This window comes from Haliotis rubra, unplaced genomic scaffold (genome assembly GCF_003918875.1).
Source record: "Haliotis rubra isolate DU_JTF1 unplaced genomic scaffold, ASM391887v1 Scf172, whole genome shotgun sequence".
Taxonomy (NCBI): Eukaryota; Metazoa; Mollusca; class Gastropoda; order Lepetellida; family Haliotidae; genus Haliotis; species Haliotis rubra.
In genome coordinates, this window is record NW_025765692.1 from 931,375 (window position 1) to 953,217 (window position 21,843).

The 21,843-nt window shown below is 44.3% G+C and overlaps 1 protein-coding gene across 2 annotated transcripts in view; it reads left to right on the plus strand.

Moving 5' to 3' along the window:
- The first annotated feature begins 3,675 nt into the window (after positions 1 to 3,675).
- LOC124272728 (glutaredoxin domain-containing cysteine-rich protein CG31559-like) overlaps positions 3,676 to 21,843 on the plus strand; it is a 53,961-nt gene continuing 35,793 nt past the window's right edge. Inside the window, exon 1 of one of the 2 annotated variants that reach the window (XM_046707933.1) lies at positions 3,676 to 4,369. In XM_046707933.1, the coding sequence (XP_046563889.1) occupies positions 4,142 to 4,369 (228 nt within the window). In that variant the 5' untranslated portion in view covers positions 3,676 to 4,141. The remainder of the gene's footprint in view (positions 4,370 to 21,843) is intronic. The other variant, XM_046707934.1, reaches the window with a different exon arrangement.

Here is a 21,843-nt window from a genome sequence, read left to right on the forward strand (position 1 = left end):
TGTCCATGTACAACACAGTCAGACACTGTTGTCATCACTGTCCATGTACAACACAGTCAGACACTGTTGTCATCACTGTCCATGTACAACACGGTCAGACACTGTTGTCATCACTGTCCATGTACAACACAGTCAGACACTGTTGTCATCACTGTCCATGTACAACACAGTCAGACACTGTTGTCATCACTGTCCATGTACAACACAGTCAGACACTGTTGTCATGTCCATGTACAACACAGTCCACTGTTGTACATGTACAACAGTCAGACACTGTTGTCATCACTGTCCATGTACAACACAGTCAGACACTGTTGTCATCACCTCCCATGTACAACACAGTCAGACACTGTTGTCATCACTGTCCATGTACAACACGGTCAGACACTGTTGTCATCACTGTCCATGTACAACACAGTCAGACACTGTTGTCATCACTGTCCATGTACAACACAGTCAGACACTGTTGTCATCACTGTCCATGTACAACACAGTCAGACACTGTTGTCATCACTGTCCATGTACAACACAGTCAGACACTGTTGTCATCACTGTCCATGTACAACACAGTCAGACACTGTTGTCATCACTGTCCATGTAGTCAACACTGTTGTCACAGTACAACACGGTCAGACACTGTTGTCATCACTGTCCATGTACAACACAGTCAGACACTGTTGTCATCACTGTCCATGTACAACACAGTCAGACACACATCAGACACTGTTGTCATCACTGTCCATGTACAACACAGTCAGACACTGTTGTCATCACTGTCCATGTACAACACAGTCAGACACTGTTGTCATCACTGTCCATGTACAACACAGTCAGACACTGTTGTCATCACTGTCCATGTACAACACAGTCAGACACTGTTGTCATCACTGTCCATGTACAACACAGTCAGACACTTTTGTCATCACTGTCCATGGTTTCGTTCCTTGAATTTCCTTTCAAGAGCGCCATTCGTCAAGCATATTGTCTTGAAGTCTCCAGCAGCCTTAAAGCATGATTATGCGGCGGAAAAGTCTACCTCACTGTATAAGTGTGTTCGTGAGTGAGTTTCTCCGATCAGCAACCTCATTGATATTCATAGACGTCATCGCAAGCGATAAGCAGATTTCAGCCAACTGGCTTTGGACTTAAACGGCGACGTATATTGCAAACACACAATGGCCCGAACGTATACACAGGGGAAATAACCCCGTCCTGCTAGATGTATATTCCCATACAAAGTAGCCAGGCTGTTTTCTAAAAGTCCGGTATTCCGCAAACACATTTATATTACTTTAAATGGTGACACAGTGATATTGCAAATGCAGAAACGAAATCGATTTTTGTAATGATATATTATGTGTGTGTTCCATGATGATAACTATTGAACAACCCTTTTGTGTTAATCGTCACTGAAAAAATCACCTGATAAAGCAAGCACTGCCTCCTCGGTAACGAAGTTGAGTGAGTGAGTGAGTTTAGTTTTACGCCGCACTCAGCAATATTCCAGCTATACGGCAGCGGTCTGTAAATAATCGAATCTGGACCAGACAATCCAGTGATCAACAGCTTGAGCAGCATAACGCTGAAAGCTTGACAATTAGAAATGATCTGAGTAAGTTGTGAAAATACAGAACTGGTCAAATACAAATATCGACCAGCGTATTGCCAAACATAACACACATGTTTATATACTATGTTCAATCTAACGGGACAAGGTCTCGATCTGAGAAACGATAGTTACGATTATAATACCATATATAGAGATTAGAAATAACGTCTATGTAGAGGAAAATATTTTTAGACTTTGTTACTAATACTCTTCTATACCTTTCCATAACTTGTTTCCAAATTAGTCTGTCCTTGTCATTGAAGGCAATCACCACGTGACAAGGATCTGAGGTACACGGAGAAAACAATCTACCACAACGTCATGGTTCCACGCTTCCATCTTACTAATATATTCCCCCTTGACTCATTTGACGAGTATGCCTTTACACGCTATATAATCTTTTGTGAGAACATCAACACAGATACACCTATAATCCGCAAAACAGTTGTCCCCAAAACAAGTTGAGGGGAGGGGGGTCATATTCTACATGTCCGCTCCCCAGTCCTGGGGGGGGGGGAGAGAATAGGTGGAGCCCTTGTGAAAAATGTTGTTCCAACATCAAGACATTGTTGCCGTAAGATGTTCGTTTTGCCCCGGGGGAAGGGATTAGTAGCGGATATCCCCTGGGGTAGAGAGGATAATAATAGCCATAGTTACCGACCCATTGTTTTGATACATTCAGATCTGGTCACAGTCAGGGAAATAACTTCCTATAATAGCCGAGTCTGTACAGGTATTTTTGTATATGGAATATTGAATTTACCTGAACTGTCTTCAGACACGCTGTATATATCTAGCAGGTGTTTTGGCATGTTGCTGGTCTCAAGTTTGCTGACGAAGTTTCATTGCATCGTTCTTAGCTGCCGTTTTTCGTGTTAAACATCACGTCACACTGTGAAAAGGTTTCAACAAGGCGACGGAATACAACCACACCCACACGTCATCTTTGACAATACAGGGGCGGAGGCAGGATTTTGGAGTAGGGGTGCACGTAAATGATGAAAAAAAACCAAACCCTTCCTCTCCCCCTTCCCCCCACACCACCCCACACACCCTTCCTGGATCCGCCCCTGAATAATGTGCTGAGCAGTAGTGAGTGTATATTGTTTTAGGCCGCTTCCAGCGTGTATTTACTTCCGACATTGTAAGAACAGGAATTGAAAAGGAACACGGGTTTGTCTTCAAGCTTGACAATAATGTAATGATGAGAAATGACATTGTTGTTAAAACATTGTTGTCTGTTTTTAAGCGCATTTTTGCACAGCAGTCGGGGGCATTTGTTACTTGGTGTGGTCAGTAGAAGTATAGGCTGTATCACAGTTGCTGCAGCATCCTCGTGTCTGGGTTTAGAATACAGACAATCACGGAACATCAAGAGGCATAAAATTTGAATATATGAATCGGATATTAAGTTTAACCGCCTGAAGCGGTCGTAACCGTCTCTTTCATTGACGTTTACCTGGCGTTTACCTGACATTACCTGTCCACTATATTGCATGGGTTTCTTTCATCTATCGCCGCCAGGTATAACAGTTTCAGCGATGCGGGATTCTGTCACAGTGAGGACTCGGCGGTGATAAAACATTCACAGACAGCAGTCGCCGACTTTTATATCATGTATTGTACGGGGGTGATGGTTAGGCCTTCAACATGGCTGAGGTCTGGCGCTCGGCCCCTCGCGACGGAAGGTAGTACGAATGCTACTATCACTGTTTTCGTTACTGAAAACACTACCTTTGAAGTATGAGACAATTTAAAAAAACCTTCCTACAACACGAACAACAAAAGAAATCCGAATTAATCCGTTTGCAGAGGGGATGGGAGTTGATTTAGAGGATGTAACGGTTTAAAGTTGGCAATGTCTGAAGCGCGGGCTTGTAGCAAGATAGCCATATCTTGAAAAATACGGTGGAATTTACTGAGGTCGCACATTCTGTCCCCCGGTATGCTGCAGAGAAAACGCAAATAATGAAAAAGTGCGATTGTTGCTCCGGGTTATTTGAGCAGTGTCGACGGTAAAATCGATAGGTGAGCGTTTGTTTCGCACCTGGGGATAGATACACCGTACTCGGCGATACACTGCTTGTTTTCATGACGTCAGTCACGTGACCCAGGTAGACTCGTGGCTCGTGAGTTGAATGTGTGTTGTGAGTGAAAGCTGCGGAGAGTCTGACAGTCGGGCAGACCACGCCCCTCCCAACAGCTGGGTGTCTTACCGTGACACCGGTGTGTGGTGTGTGACAGGGACAAGCACGTCGTCGTCGACACAGCGCTGCTGAGACAAGGGGACCGATTGTGTTGGATGTACCGGCAGTTTGGTGAGGTGTAATGAATCATTGATAATTCTCTTGGAATAAGATAATCCCTGTTTTACTGTGTGCGTTAATGGGCGATGTCCCGAGTGCTTAACCAACAGTCCGAGCAAGCCATGCGAGGGCCGCTGGAGATGTGTAACGGGGTGGAACCCCACCCCCTAGTTTAGGGCCCCGGGGGTTAGAGCAGCATCGACCACCACAGTTCCACTCGGAGATTATGGGCAAGGCAGCGTCCGCCATAGAAAGGAGACTGAATGATGGACAGTTTAGGTTGACAAATGGGAGAAAATTAGACTCGGATCCGATTTTCGCCGGGAGGAGGGATGTGAGGGACCCTTCCACCCTCCAGGAGCGCCAGATCGTCAGCCCCAGGGGCACCGTCAGAGGATACCGTAACCGGGTGAGGGCCGGGATTGCCACCTTCCTCGAACCCATCTGTGATAAGGTGAGCTAAAACTTGCTACTTTACGAGGAAGCCTTATTGTGGTGTCGGTCTACTACTAAAAGTACGTTCTCTTTTTCAGAGAATATTTGATTTCAGATTTTAACGTTTTGGATTGTTTTGCAGATACTCACAGTTTTCTTTTTGCCTTTATCATATTTGTTTTATGCGATGACTTATTCGTACATATCTTTTGAGTTACAGGTTGTTTCTAAACTTTAATTGACGTCAAACTGATTCGTTTAGTTCATCGATGTTTTTGCATAGGTAAGCGTCGTTAAAACAAAGTCGTATTATTGTCGAATTAAGTACTATTGTCGAATTTAAAACAGATGTTTAATTCTTTCACGTCAAAACAGATTCGGGTAGTTCAGCAACGTTAAGGATGTTTCGTATAGACCTTAGGTGTTATATTTGTGTCGTATGATCAATTGACGTTAAAATTGATTCCTATAACTTATTGATTTAAACTATCTTTTGTATAATTCACCGACGATTGTATAATTATGCGAAGTAATAATTTGAGTCGCGTAGATCATTTACAAACTGTATATATAGATTATCGAAGTTTGAAATGTTTAACATATATCACGGACGTTAAACATGTTGTAACAGTTCTATCACGACTGTTTGGTGAAGCTGATCCACGTTTGACTTCTGTTGTTGAGTTCCGGGGTCTGTATGTCTGACGGCAGTGTCGCCCCGAGGCCGACTGTGTTGGTTCTGTGTCTAGACCTCTTGGAAGGCATCCGTTTCACGTACAGGGTAAAACATTGCAGCATACCTCTAGGTGGCAAGAACTGATTTACAGGGCTGGAGTAACTCCACACAGTGTTCTCACTAAAACCTTAGAAAACAATATACATACCGACTATAGTAGATGGGTAGCTCATGCATCAGTGGCGTGGCGTGGTGGGTGTCGGGGTAGGAGGGTAACGGGTGGGATAGGGTGGGTGGTATTGTTATAGGAGACGTAAGGGTGGCCATTAACAAGCGATGTAAGGTCAGCGTTATTGCTGTGATGACAGTGATATTAACGCCAAGGTGGTGCCCGGGGGATGTGCTAGGGGCACCTGTGGACATTGATTAACACCGCAAGGCGTGGTGACCACGTGGTAATGTCCACCTACTGTTTCTACATCAGCTGGACTGGACTTGTATTTGCTGGCAGTTCAGGAGTTCCGTGGAATGTGATGTTTCTTTAGAGTGTGTTCCTATGGTTTAAACATAATCAACTCATCGCGTCTTGTCACATATGCCTGAATACTTACAGGGTGTCGTCCTATGTGTATGCCTGTACACCATAATATGTGAATACCTAGAAACTACCCCTGTATGTATACCTTCACCCCACCCCACCCTTGTCAATACCTACACACTACCCCCCTTGTCAATACCTACACACTACCCCAATACCTTCAGCCCAGTCCCCACCCTTGTCAATACCTACCCTCACCCCTGAATACCTGTCCTGACACCCCCACCCCTCACCCTTGTCAATACCTACACACTACCCCTGTATGTATACCTTCAGCCCAGTCCCCCACCCTTGTCAATACCTACACTCTACCCTCTGTGTGAATACCTTCACCCTGACACACCCCCCCCCACCCCACACCCTTGTCAATACCTACACACTACACCCTGTATGTATACCTCAGCCCAGCCCACCCTTGTCCCCACACTCTACCCTCTGTGTCAATACCTTCACACTGGACACCCTCTGTATGTATACCCTTGTCACACACCCTGTATGTATACCCCCACCCCACCCTTGTCAATACCTACACTCTACCCTCTGTGTGAATACCTTCACCCTGACACACCCCCACCCCACACCCTTGTCAATACCTACACACTACCCCTGTATGTATACCTTCACACACACACCCCACCCTTGTCAATACCTACACACTACCCCTGTATGTATACCTTCACCCCTCACCCTTGTCAATACCTACAGACTACCCCTGTATGTATACCGTCAGCCCAGTCCCCCACCCTTGTCAATACCTACCCTCTACCCTCTGTGTGAATACCTTCACCCTGACACCCCCACCCCCACCCCACACCCTTGTCAATACCTACACTCTACCCTCTGTGTGAATACCTTCACCCTGACACACACACACACCCCCACCCCACACCCTTGTCAATACCTACACACTACCCCTGTATGTATACCTTCACACACACCCCACCCTTGTCAATACCTACACTCTACCCTCTGTGTGAATACCTTCACCCTGACACACCCCCACCCCACACCCTTGTCAATACCTACACACTACCCCTGTATGTATACCTTCACACACACACCCCACCCTTGTCAATACCTACACTCTACCCTCTGTGTGAAGACCTCCCACCCTGACACCCCACCCCACCCCACACCCTTGTCAATACCTACACACTACCCCTGTATGTATACCTTCACACACACACCCCACCCTTGTCAATACCTACACTCTACCCTCTGTGTGAATACCTTCACCCTGACACCCCACCCCTATCAATACCTACGCTCTACCCTCTATGTGAAGACATCCACACTGCTCTCGGTTGAGTATACTCATCATATTTAGCTTGCAACACACTGAGTTCGCTGATTCTTCACCCTTGGGCAGATCAACACGAATATCACTTCTATTGATCACTAATCCATATGTCGCTGATTTATTGATTTATTGAACAGCGAGACCCGAAAGGTCGGCATTAAAATGAGACGCTCGTTTATGGGCACACCGTATGGTACTGACTCCAGGTGACACACATGCCATCTGACCACTGACCAAACAGTGTTTCTCTGTGTATATGGATTAAAGATGGTATATGCGCTTATAGAGTGTTACAAGGCATATGTCCGCGTCCACCAATGGACTCACATTGTTTGTGGCGATATACCAGTGTCTGACCGATGCTTTGTGAGTCGTGTATGAGGTGAGGTGAAATTGGGTTTAACGTCGTGCTTGAGAATATTTCGCTCATATGACGACGTGCATGCGTGTGTATGTGTATGTGTGGCTGCTTGTACTAGCCCAGACTGAAGCTGGTTTTATAGTGCTAGCCCACTGAGATACCATGCCGCAGCGAAGCATGAATACCCCACTCAGACACATTATACTGACCCCGAGCCGACCAGTCCTTGTTGTACCCATTAATGCCGACCAACAAGTACCATATTTTAACGTCTTTGGTATGACGCGGTCGGGGATCGAACCCGCGACCTTCCGCTCTTCGGGCGGACGCTCTAACCACTACACCACGGAGGCGGTCCCGTCCCTGGTGTACGTGTATGGTACCGTGCTTGGAAGTCACTGGCCAGCACCTATACTTCAGTCTCCACACAGAGGGACAACATCGTTGTACTTGTGGTTCTCTACAGAGGGACAACATCGTTGTATTTGTGGTTCACTACAGAGGGACAACATCGTTGTATTTGTGGTTCACTACAGAGGGACAACATCGTTGTACTTGTAGTTCACTACAGAGGGACAACATCGTTGTATTTGTGGTTCACTACAGAGGGACAACATCGTTGTACTTGTGGTTCACTACAGAAGGACAACATCGTTGTACTTGTGGTTGACTACAGAAATAAATAAATAAGGGAACAGCTGTGTGTGTGTGTGTGTGACGTACCCATATGTACCCCGAACATACCCGGGTGTATTTACGGCACGAAAGGACTCTACTGTTGTATCTTTGGTTCCTGTTCCACATGGCGACCTTAGTACAGGGGTCAAGGAGAAGTTGGACTTAGACCATCTTAGGACTGAGAGTGCTTAGTGAAGCTTGTCCCACAGTGCGATCTGAGAGTCACAACTATCCAGATATATGTTACAGCTGAGCTCGGGTCCAGGAAGCTATCCGTTCGACTAAGCGATCTTATTGTTACTACTATTGTAAGTGTAGCCAAGTCTACAATACGGAAGGAACTACTTCCTGGTCCCATTCACAGCCTACTGCACAATGGACAATGGACACGTCTCGGACAACTGCAGGGTCTCAGGGTAATAACATTAACGTGGCTTTGAAGATCACAGAAGCCAGCCTGTGCTGATCAATCTGCTCCATGTACGTGGTAATAACAGTAACGTGGCTTAGAAGATCACAGAAGCCAGCCTGTGCTGATCAATCTGCTCCATGTACGTGGTAATAACAGTAACGTGGCTTAGAAGATCACGGAACCCAGCCTGTGCTGATCAATCTGCTCCGTGTACGTGGTAATAACAGTAACGTGGCTTAGAAGATCACGGAACCCAGCCTGTGCTGATCAATCTGCTCCATGTACGTGGTAATAACAGTAACGTGGCTTAGAAGATCACAGAACCCAGCCTGTGCTGATCAATCTGCTCCATGTACGTGGTAATAACAGTAACGTGGCTTAGAAGATCACAGAACCCAGCCTGTGCTGATCAATCTGCTCCATGTACGTGGTAATAACAGTAACGTGGCTTAGAAGATCACAGAACCCAGCCTGTGCTGATCAATCTGCTCCATGTACGTGGCGATAGCATCATGTCAACCTTTGAGATTATCTGGGTTAATCTTAATCCCAAGGTCGGAACGTTGAAACGTGGTGCTCGAGTTGTACATTGCGATGTTTCATATTGTCGAAATATATATGGGGCGCTGTTCGTGTCTACCCCCAACAATGGCGCTGAGATTGGAGACTTGTTACTTCTGTCGGTGGGGCGATGTGCAATGTGGAACTTAGTTCACTCACTAACTCAGCCACTCAGTATCATACTGGACAGCGTATAAACACCGCACCTGTAACTCACTCACCCAACATCAACCCAACACACACTCGAAGGCAAGAATTGTATGGATGTCAACTTCTTTATTGTGAAGGGTCATGACGTTTCGAAGTATAATCTTCATCAGGTCTTCACTGCTGCACCTGATGAAGAAGTAAGAACATACTTCGAAACGTCGTGACCCTTCACAATAAAGAAGTTGACATCCATACAATTCTTGCCTTCATGCGTATCACTTCTAAATGCCCTTCAAAGACTCCAAAACACACTCACTAAACCACTCACTCACTAACTCACTCATAACACACTAACTCACCAACAAACCTAAATCACACTCACTCCCCAAAACACACTCACCAACTCACTCACTCACTCATATTGGTCTCATATGACGTGAAGAAGGCAAGATTCAACTGAAACGTTTGTTGAAAAGTCATTGTCATTCACCAGTCACACAATATATAATTGCAAAAATCGATTTCGTTTCAGTAATTTCAACATCAGAATGTCGCTTTGTAAAGAAACACAAATACTGTTTGAAAGAAACTGTTTTTATAATTATACCGTTGTCAGGACGGGATTATTTCCCCTGTGTATATGTTTTGGCCATTGTATATGTTGCAATATACGTCGCCGTTTAGTACAGAGCCAGTGGGCAGGAATCTGCTTATCGCTTTCACTGACGTCTCGCTGTATCATTGAGATCGCTAGCTGAGCGGGGAAAATCAATGGAATTTGTAGTGTTCATGTTGTTTGTATGGACAACTCTCTTAGGATTAGATAATATATGTAATTACCCGTAATGACACGTCGAATGTACACCCTAGTGTTTGTCCGGGGTATAGTCACCGCGCTGATACAAATCACATTCCCCAAGAGCGGAATACCTGCAGCCGTGTGGCAACTGCTGGCGACGTGGGTCGACACAACTAGACTTACCAATCATAGCGATTTCTCAGGATTTTAGATCCAGTCGTATTTCCGGAAGTTTAGAAACCAACGAAATCTACTTCATGAACTACTTCGGCTTTAACTACATGACATTGGCAACATCTACTTCAGTTGACCGTCTCCGTGGTGTGGCGGATAGCGTTTTCAAGAGAGTTCCTCGGACTTCAGTCCTGCCCCACAACGAAGCACATGTGATACATGTGGTCTCACCTTAGGCAAGTGAGTTTATTCAACAGTGCCTCTGTTCACCCAGCAGAAAATGGGTACCCGGTGGGATATAAGTCATGTGACTATATCACATGTAGCATGGGTTATCCGGGGTAATAATGAACTGTCTGCGTCATGAGCATGCTGTCTGTGTGGATTTAGCGCAATATAAATTATGATATTATTATTAAGAGATCGAAGGGTCGGTGGTTCGATCCCTGATCATACCAATTGACGTTAAAATATGTCATTTGTTGTTACCTGCATGTTACTGAGCATTTAGGGAATAAAACGCGGACAGGCCGGCTTGGAATCAGTATACACATGTACTGTGTTGAGTGGGGGTGTGCATGGTAAACTGAGGCATAGCATCCCAATGGACCGTCGCTGTGGAACCGACATCAGTCAGGGCTGGTCAAGGCAGTCACAGTCAGGGCTAGTCAAGGCAGTCACAGTCAGGGCTAGTCAAGGCAGTCAGATCAGGGCAGTCAGTCACAGTCAGGGCTAGTCAAGGCAGTCACACGCATGTATATGTGTCACCATAGAAATCGTGTTGTCATCATCGCGACGGTCGCCTCATTCCACATCACCGTCTCAACAGCGACAGCGGTAACTAAATTAATCACCTTTTGTAAAGAGGACGACCACTAAAAGAGCTGTGTTCGAATTACCATGATCAATAATCAATATATCGACACTGTAAGGCTTGTTACACACATAACTACATAACCAGACGTTGTTATCGGTTCATTGATTGGAGCTGGTTACAGACTCTGGAGAGTGGAGGGGAATCAGCGTTCTGGGGTATTTCATCTCGCCACACTTCCTCTGCATGCAAATTAATGACGTGTGTCGTGACGAGCGACGTAGTCACATTATGACGTGTCTTGTGACGGGTCGTGGCGTCACATTATGACGTGTGGTATAGTGAGTGACGTCAGATTATGACGTGTGGTATAGTGAGTGACGTCATATTATGGCGTGTGGTATAGCGAGTGACGTCATATTATGGCGTGTGATATAGCGAGTGACGTCATATTATGGCGTGTGGTATAGCGAGTGACGTCATATTATGGCGTGTGGTTATAGCGAGTGACGTCACTGACATTGGTATGTCCTGGTATGTCGTTGGTATACATGAGGTGAAGCCCAAAGGGACACTTATCGTCGACATTTGACAATTCGTCTAAACCCTCAACACCATACATAGTATAGCAAGGATCGAACCCAGGACTAGTTAATGCTTCCACAACGACCTTGACAACATGCCTCCTCAAACCCTGCTCTGAACGCAGTGTTTGGATGTATGATTACTTTGTACTTCACAATGGCGCTCACTGTTTCATTGAGATGCGGCCATGTTGACATGTACATCAGTCTGTCTCCACATCACTTTGTATAGTCCCAACACCTCGCCACGTTGTACCATTGTGGGATGTATTGACTGGAGATCTTTACGGCCAGAACATGGTACACGACACGGGACAATCTTTGTAACAATCGATATCCCATACTCGCAATAGATTTTACACTTACCATAACTATAGCTCAAGGATTTATGAAGGTGGGTTGGGAAGTCGTGGTGGGTATGTGATATATTTGTATCTCTCTACTTTCCTTGCGATAGGAAACGAAGGAGAATGGGTTGTGTTTAACAGCTTTGAAGTGTATTCCAGTTGTATAACGGCGGATCTGCTTAATGTGGGAGGAAAGACCGAAGTAATGCAGGTCGGCAACATCATTGGTGAAACACAGAGTCCCGGACACGGTGCTGATAGATCTAGAAATGTCGGGTCGAACCGGGATTCATACCTACAATCTGGCTCGGGTTCTGGTACGCCTAAGGGAGACGACTCTGCCTCCGACAAATGAGGCCCCCGTGCCCCCGATATGAAGCAATATATATTTTCACCTGAAATGACGTGTCTTTGATGTTTACGATGTTGATCAGAGCAGCTAGGGTAAGGGGGTAGGTTGTGAGTGTAGCCGGCGCTGACAAAGTGCTGCTGTACCGTCCATGACGTCTCCAACAGCACCTTGACCTCCTCCCGGATAATGACCCCGTATGTTTACCTGTAATCACACTGCGCCAGATTTAGACACTACCGCTCACTTGGTCAATGTAGAATATACTGTCTACCTGCTTAATATTGGCTGAAGTGATCACCTGGTCAATGTGGACTATACTGACCATCTATTGTGGACTATGTCCTATACTAACCAGCTGATCAATATGGACAATATTTTCCTCCCTCCGTCCAAGCAGCAGCGGTCAATACTGACGGACACTCAACCAACAGGGCCGCCATCACTGCCCATACGACCGAACACCCGAACAATTAGCAAAGAATTTACACATATTTGGTCCCCGTTCAATGATATTAGTGTTTGGCGGGAGCCAAGGAAATGGACTTGTCGTGTCAGATTGCCGTATATTACATGGCGGGTATGGGCCCAATCAGATTATGGCCGTCATTAACGGCTGAGATGGTCATAAATATACACTTTGAAATCACCCGGTAGATGGTCCTATTCACAGTATAAAAAGTCATGGACGGTATATGGTGGAAAAGCTAGTATCCAAATGACCTAAAATAGTTCAAGAGAAATTTGTTTTCTTTTACCATAGATCTGTTTGAAGTCTAAAGGATATACAGCATACTAGGTCAATAGCTAAACAATCAGTAGATATTTTGTTTATCGTCCCTACACATCGGCTGTGAACACCTAATGCACTGTAGACACGCACTGAAGCGAACCTGTCTGTTTATGCAGGAGTTCGGTTCAAAGACGTTCAAATTGTCAAAATGCCTGCACTTTTTCCTAAACCCAATACACCAGTATTCCATAGCCAAGTCATTGCATTCAACATATCGACAGTCGATAATATCTATATCTCGATTATCCTGCGTATATATTCATTACACTTGACTGGACCTATATAACTGCAGTTAAGCTAGTCTGGATAATCGAGGCTGGAAATACATAGAGCTATGGTATATCAAGAGTTGTAAAGGCTCCCTAAATATTTATGTGACACACTCGTCGTTAAGCTTTGCATGAAACTCGAGTTAAATCACATTTTAACATGTGCATGACGTCATTGGAGTGTTGCTGTTGTGTGGAAATTACCGTCAATAACTGAAGTACGTATCTGCCTGTCGGATTACGATCCCGTGCTTGTGTAAAAACACTGCCTCTGACGTCGAATTAAACCGCGAGACGTGAGTCAAAGTGCAGCATTTCCCAGAAAGGCGGAAACATCAAACCTCAAGAAACATCTTTCACAGGACATGACAAACATATGCAAAACAACAGGATTACGTGTGTATACACCGAGATGCCAGCGACTTTGGCCATTTATATCTCTCTTACACGGAAAGACGCCTCGGGGGAAACACGCCACCATTTTATACCTGTACATTCTGTCTCCTTTACGAAAATTGACGACTTTTTACGAGACGCCCCCGGAGATTCTCACGGCTATTTCCGACTGTTTACGCAGTTTTGTTTATATTAGTACATACTTTAAAGTGGCGAAACTTTAAAACCTGCAATGCTCGGTCAACAAACAGACTGTTGGCCAGTCACAGGCCTGAAAATCCCGCCATTCCTTCTCCCAAGCTGTTGTATGTTAAGGCTCAGCCATTGTTTCACAGCAATAAATAAGTAATAACCACGACCTTGGTCAAACTCTCGTCTGCACGGCTACACAACTAGGACTGTGTTGATGTATACTGGCCGACAGGGCGTAGTTAGTCGATTCTGTACGGGAGTTATGACAGTGTTGTATACAGATATACAGATGTTCTACACCAGTAATGATAGTGTTGTATATGCAGATGTTCTACACCAGTAATGATAGTGTTGTATACAGATGTTCTACACCAGTAATGATAGTGTTGTATACAGATGTTCTACACCAGTAATGATAGTGTTGTATACAGATGTTCTACACCAGTAATGATAGTGTTGTATACAGATGTTCTACACCAGTAATGATAGTGTTGTATACAGATGTTCTACACCAGTAATGATAGTGTTGTATACAGATGTTATACACCAGTAATGATAGTGTTGTATACAGATGTTCTACACCAGTAATGATAGTGTTGTATACAGATGTTCTACACCAGTAATGATAGTGTTGTATACAGATGTTATACACCAGTAATGATAGTGTTGTATACAGATGTTATACACCAGTAATGATAGTGTTGTATACAGATGTTATACACCAGTAATGATAGTGTTGTATACAGATGTTAATACACCAGTAATGATAGTGTTGTATACAGATGTTCTACACCATAAATGATAGTGTTGTATACAGATGTTCTACACCAGTAATGATAGTGTTGTATACAGATGTTCTACACCAGTAATGATAGTGTTGAATACAGATGTAATACACCAGTAATGATAGTGTTGTATACAGATGTTATACACCAGTAATGATAGTGTTGTAAACAGATGTTATACACCAGTAATGATAGTGTTGTAAACAGATGTTATACACCAGTAATGATAGTGTTGTATACAGATGTAATACACCAGTAATGATAGTGTTGTAAACAGATGTTATACACCAGTAATGATAGTGTTGTAAACAGATGTTCTACACCAGTAATGATAGTGTTGTATACAGATGTTCTACACCAGTAATGATAGTGTTGTATACAGATGTAATACACCAGTAATGATAGTGTTGTATACAGATGTTATACACCAGTAATGATAGTGTTGTATACAGATGTTCTACACCAGTAATGATAGTGTTGTATACAGATGTTCTACACCAGTAATGATAGTGTTGTAAACAGATGTTATACACCAGTAATGATAGTGTTGTATACAGATGTTCTACACCAGTAATGATAGTGTTGTATACAGATGTTCTACACCAGTAATGATAGTGTTGTATACAGATGTTCTACACCAGTAATGATAGTGTTGTAAACAGATGTTATACACCAGTAATGATAGTGTTGTATACAGATGTTCTACACCAGTTAAGATAGTGTTGTAAACAATTGTTATACACCAGTAATGATAGTGTTGTAAACATATGTAATACACCAGTAATGACAGTGTTGTATACAGATGTTCTACACCAGTAATGATAGTGTTGTATACAGATGTAATACACCAGTAATGATAGTGTTGTATACAGATGTTCTACACCAGTAATGATAGTGTTGTATACAGATGTTCTACACCAGTAATGATAGTGTTGTAAACAGATGTTATACACCAGTAATGATAGTGTTGTATACAGATGTTCTACACCAGTGATAAGACATTGTTGTAAACAATTGTTATACACCAGTAATGATAGTGTTGTATACAGATGTTCTACACCAGTAACGACAGTGTTGTATACAGATGTTATACACCAGTAATGATAATGTTGTATACAGATGTTCTACACCAGTAATGATAGTGTTGTATACAGATGTTCTACACCATAAATGACAGTGTTGTATACAGATGTTCTCCACCAGTAATGATAATGTTGAATACAGATGTTCAACACCAGTAATGATAGTGTTGTATACAGATGTTCTACACCAATGACAGTGTTGTATACAGATGTTATACACCAGTTATGACAGTGTTGTATACAGATGTTATACACCAGTAATGATAGTGTTGTATACAGATGTTCTACACCAGTAAAGATAGTGTTGTAAACAATTGTTATACACCAGTAATGATAGTGTTGCATACAGATGTTCTACACCAGTAATGATAGTGTTGTATACAGATGTTCTACACCAGTAATGATAGTGTTGTATACAGATGTTCTACACTAGTAATGATAGTGTTGTATACAGATGTTCTACATCAGTTATGATAGTGTTGTATACAGATGTAATACACCAGTAATGATAGTGTTGTATACAGATGTTATACACCAATAATGATAGTGTTGTATACAGATTTTCTACATCAGTTATGATAGTGTTGTATACAGATGTTCTACACCAGTAATGATAGTGTTGTATACAGATGTTCTACACCAGTAATGATACTGTTGTATACAGATGTTATTCACTAATTTGAACAGTTTTGTATACAGAAGTTACATACCATTTGGGATACTTTTATTTACAGATGTTAAATGCAATGTCGTAAGCGTATTTGATCATCGCCTGAAAGGACTTCCTCCAACTCTGACCTGAAAGGCCGTTAAATGATTAAATAATGTCAAGAGGTGCACGAACCCCAACTCACTCATTCACTCACTGCACGGTAGCAAAACCTCACAAATTACTACATATTTCCTACAGTGTATAATTCGCGACGTAATGCTGAACGTGCAGTATGTACCAGGGCGTGTCCCTAGACTGATATATCTGTATGTCATGGCGAGGACCGACTGGTGTGTACGTAATGGTCTATAGGGGCTGCATGTAACCCACAGAATCACATTGGGGTACTTGTGACACCGTAGGCAAAACGGTATCGTGTCAGTTTGATATACAACACATAAAACAGGTTATCATGACGCATTCTTTAAGATATTAAAATTGCAGTTGCGTTCACTGCACGTAGTTTAAATATATGTACATCTGAATTGCATGGTTCGAGTCAGTTTTCGTGTTTATAGGTGTTCCATTTAGAGTAGTAGCGTATGGCGGGATACAGGTGTTACGAGCGGCGTTGGATATCTCCAGATCCATTATAATGGGTATGCATCTTTTTCGAAATTTAGGATTTGGTATTTCTTCAGCTTACTTCTCTAATAAGTTCACTCTTTCACTCTATCAACTACCCAAACACCCACCCACTGACATCTCAAGTACCTGTAATTATCACCGGTGTTATTTATTCATTCCCTGCGTCACATCAGGTGAATGTTGCCGTTATTGCCGTTCCGGGTGGTGTCTGCCGTTACTGTACATACGTGTAACATCCATGGCATGTAGTAGTTTAGGCGTGTTGACAACTCGATGTCTCACAGGGGCTGACTCGGTCAATGATGTCTCACAGGGGCCGACTCGGTCAATGATGTCTCACAGTGGCCGACTCGGTCAATGATGTCTCACAGTGGCCGACTCGGTCAATGATGTCTCACAGGGAGAAGTAACTCGGTCAATGATGTCTCACAGTGGCCGACTCGGTCAATGATGTCTCACAGTGGCCGACTCGGTCAATGATGTCTCACAGTGGCCGACTCGGTCAATGATGTCTCACAGTGGCCGACTCGGTCAATGATGTCTCACAGTGGCCGACTCGGTCAATGATGTCTCACAGGGGCCGACTCGGTCAATGATGTCTCACAGTGGCCGACTCGGTCAATGATGTCTCACAGTGGCCGACTCGGTCAATGATGTCTCACAGGGGCTGACTCGGTCAATGATGTCTCACAGGGGCTGACTCGGTCAGTGATTTCGAACGAAAGATATATATGATTATTCAGGATCGTCGACCAAATGTCACATAGCCGAAACAGTTGGAATCTCTGGCATCGAGTCTGAACCAGACAATCCAGTGATTGACATCATGAGCATCGATCTACGCAGTTGGGATAAGTTGACCTGGGTCAATCGAGTCAGCGAGCCTGACCATCCGATTCCGTTAGTCGCCTTACAAGCATGGTTTGCTGGAGATCAGGTCTGTCTGGATCTTCACTGGTAGCTTAGCTTTGAAGACCCACATCAGTGTGTTGATCTGTAACCATAGGTCGACCGCTATCAGACAGAGTATAACAACGATAACGTCGCCTCCAGAGAAGGCAAAATGTGCTCTTTAATGTTGACCAATCCCAGAATGGCAGAACAATAATGGCCAATATTCTGCTGAAGCAGCTTTTGAGAATATAAAGACTAAACTTCGTGGAAACATCCTAAAAGTGTGCTGTTTCACACGGAATGTACCTGTGCAGGCCTGTTGTCGCCATGGCTGCCGTGCGTGACTCCTGGACTGAATATATGGGGCGGTGGGGTAGCCTTGTGGTTAAAGCGTTCGCTCGTCACGCCGAAGACCGGGTTCGATTCCCCACATGGGCACAATGTGTGAAGCCTATTTCTGGTGTCTCCGCCGTGATGTTGCTGGAATATTGCTTAAAGCGGCGTAAGGGTACTAAACCCATACTCACCCACTGACCCGTTAAGTCAGATTTGGCACCCTCTGATTTTGAAGGAAGAAATGTCTGGCAACCAATGCATGACAACATCATTGCAGCATCGTTGGCCAAAGTACGTGGACATTGTTGGAGGTACTGGGACATAATAATCAACTCCACCAACAACAACGTTCACCTCGATCCTTCGTATCAAACATCAGTTTGCCCGATTAGATGGCGAGTCACTGTGTTAAACGGTTCTTGAACCTCATAATATAGAGCGACGGTATCAGCTGACGGTAACGTGATCAAGGCGGGACTACAATTAGGAGTCTGTTCGTCGATTTAGTTAACCTATATCCGATGCCAAGCCAAATAAGATAAGCAAATATTTCCCCGTATTTCCAATGCGTATATTTGTTTTCAGTGGCTATTGGGGACATATTCTGTTTATTTGTAGGGAATAGTTGATTGGTGTAGGGATCACATTTTCTCAAACAGCTGAGACGTTCAGTAGCGATAATCTTAAGTATGGACAGATGCAAAAGTCTTGACTGCAACCACTTCCGTGTTTGATATAATCCATAGAGGGGTACTACGGTAGCCGTCTATCACGGGAATGAACTGCGCATTAGAAATGATTCTGTAGGCGGTCGGATTCCATGACTTTGGACTCGTAATACAGACTGTTCAGTGGCAACGCTGGCATTCATGGCTTCTGGAGTCCTGATACAGATAGAAGTGACGAGTCACGGTGACCAACAGGGCTCCATTGCCCCGAGGCCCTTGAAATTACAGACTGGAGAATTCTCTTACGTTAATTCGAGTTTTCATTTCCTTATAACATTCCTCTGGTTAGAGCAACTGCGTCAGCGATGGAGAAAGATTGTCTAGTCTGTCTCACAGCCCTGGACCGCATTATTTTCCTTCTGCCCAGCCCTTTCTGACCTAAAGCCCCAAATGAAGCAAGTCTAGATTTCCTCAGGTTCAGGTGCTGAATCTCCCATCTCACTGGGGCCCCTTTGCCATTTATATAGAATTATTTGTTTCTGTCAAAATTATTCAGAGAATCAGTCTAAAGGTCGTGTAGCGCATTGATCTGACCCGCTGTCGATGAAAAGGTATTTCACAAGCATTGCGCCATAATGTTATGACGTAATAACAGTAGAAAGTATTCAAGAAAAATATTTTAATGGCGTCGACGAAGGGGGCGTGTTAGGTGTCTACCCGTCATGTGTTTAGAGTATATTGTAGACAACCCACAATCTCTTTAAACATAACCACCAATGTGAATGATTGTTGAGTGTGCTTTCAATCCAAACAGCATCCATATCTTGTAAAGATAACAGACGATCGATTACAAACCTATCTGCCTCCACACACCCTTTAAATGTCATGGTATGTGTCTATATACATCGCTTACATACAGCGGGACAATCTCAAGACGGTTATCTGAAGGGCGTGGTCTGGGACGTCTTACTTCCTCATTCAGGAGCGTTGAGGTAATCAAGGTGGGTTGGGGTCGTGAGTGGGGTCCCAGTAGATATAGGGCTTATTGTTCAATGATGGCACGTGTTTAGACAGGTAGAACGTGATTGTGTGACATACAGCGACACAGGTATGTTACTGTCATCCTGTCGGTGTGTTATACGTCGTGCATTCAAGTGTTTAGCTCTACCTACAGCTGATCCCACGCATACTAATGAGGGTTGTTCGCGTGCGTGCGTGTGTGTGTGTTCGCGTGGGGTTGTTTATGTGAGGTTGTTCGCGTGGGGTTATTTATGTGAGGTTGTCGATGTCACTCTCAGGTCATAATACGTTACAGGTCGACCTGTAGCCACATGTCCTGTTGTATGGAGATTTACTGACCGTCAGAAGCCGTGTATCTGTGCTGGTTGTGTTAAACTAGGGTCATATTGGGTCAATCAGAGCGTCTCACCTTCGTGGGGAATTCCACAGACATGTTAATAATTTAAACACTCAAGAAACATCAGGTTCATGCAACCAACATGCAACATTTCGCGCTTACTCTCCAACAGCGGGCTTACGACGTCATACATGTTTAAGTGCGGCTGCACCAAGAATGCTACGTGCATGAGTGTTAAACCAGGCTACAGGAGCGATAGGACGGTTAAACATTTGTAGATCTGAATTGTATGGTTCAGTTCCCATTGTGGCGCTTTTATCTGTGTCCCATTTAGAGTGGTACTGTCTGTGTTAAACCTATGATATTGACATTCTCTCTAACGACGTCATTAACCCGGCAACGTTGTGTGATGGCGGCATTAAGCATCAGACAGCTGGGGCAGTACCTTCACTACTTCCCTTGGGGTAAACAACACAGTTCATGCAGGAATTGATTGTAGATGACTGCTAACCAGACAGCAAGAAGACACTATGAAAAGAACACGCCCTACAACGCCCTACCACGCCCTTTCCAATATGACACCATTACCCAATATTTCACTACGTAGTTTAATCTATGGTACTAAAGTCCGAGTCCTGAATGTATGTCAGTTGTTCGTGGTGGACGTCACGGGGGGAGGGGGGTGGGGGTGGAGAGAGAGAGAGAGAGAGGACGATACGGGTGTTGCCGAGATGGTCAAGATGGTGGGGTTACACGCGGGGTGAGGGCAGTGGTAGGTGGGGGTAGTGGATCTCGGAGGTCGGGGCACACCGTATGGTACTGACTCCAGGTGACACACATGCCATCTGACCACTGACCAAACAGTGTTTCTCTGTGTATATGGATTAAAGATGGTATATGCGCTTATAGAGTGTTACAAGGCATATGTCCGCGTCCACCAATGGACTCACATTGTTTGTGGCGATATACCAGTGTCTGACCGATGCTTTGTGAGTCGTGTATGAGGTGAGGTGAAATTGGGTTTAACGTCGTGCTTGAGAATATTTCGCTCATATGACGACGTGCATGCGTGTGTATGTGTATGTGTGGCTGCTTGTACTAGCCCAGACTGAAGCTGGTTTTATAGTGCTAGCCCACTGAGATACCATGCCGCAGCGAAGCATGAATACCCCACTCAGACACATTATACTGACCCCGAGCCGACCAGTCCTTGTTGTACCCATTACTGCCGACCAACAAGTACCATATTTTAACGTCTTTTGGTATGACGCGGTCGGGGATCGAACCCGCGACCTTCCGCTCTTCGGGCGGACGCTCTAACCACTACACCACGGAGGCGGTCCCGTCCCTGGTGTACGTGTATGGTACCGTGCTTGGAAGTCACTGGCCAGCACCTATACTTCAGTCTCCACACAGAGGGACAACATCGTTGTACTTGTGGTTCTCTACAGAGGGACAACATCGTTGTATTTGTGGTTCACTACAGAGGGACAACATCGTTGTATTTGTGGTTCACTACAGAGGGACAACATCGTTGTACTTGTAGTTCACTACAGAGGGACAACATCGTTGTATTTGTGGTTCACTACAGAGGGACAACATCGTTGTACTTGTGGTT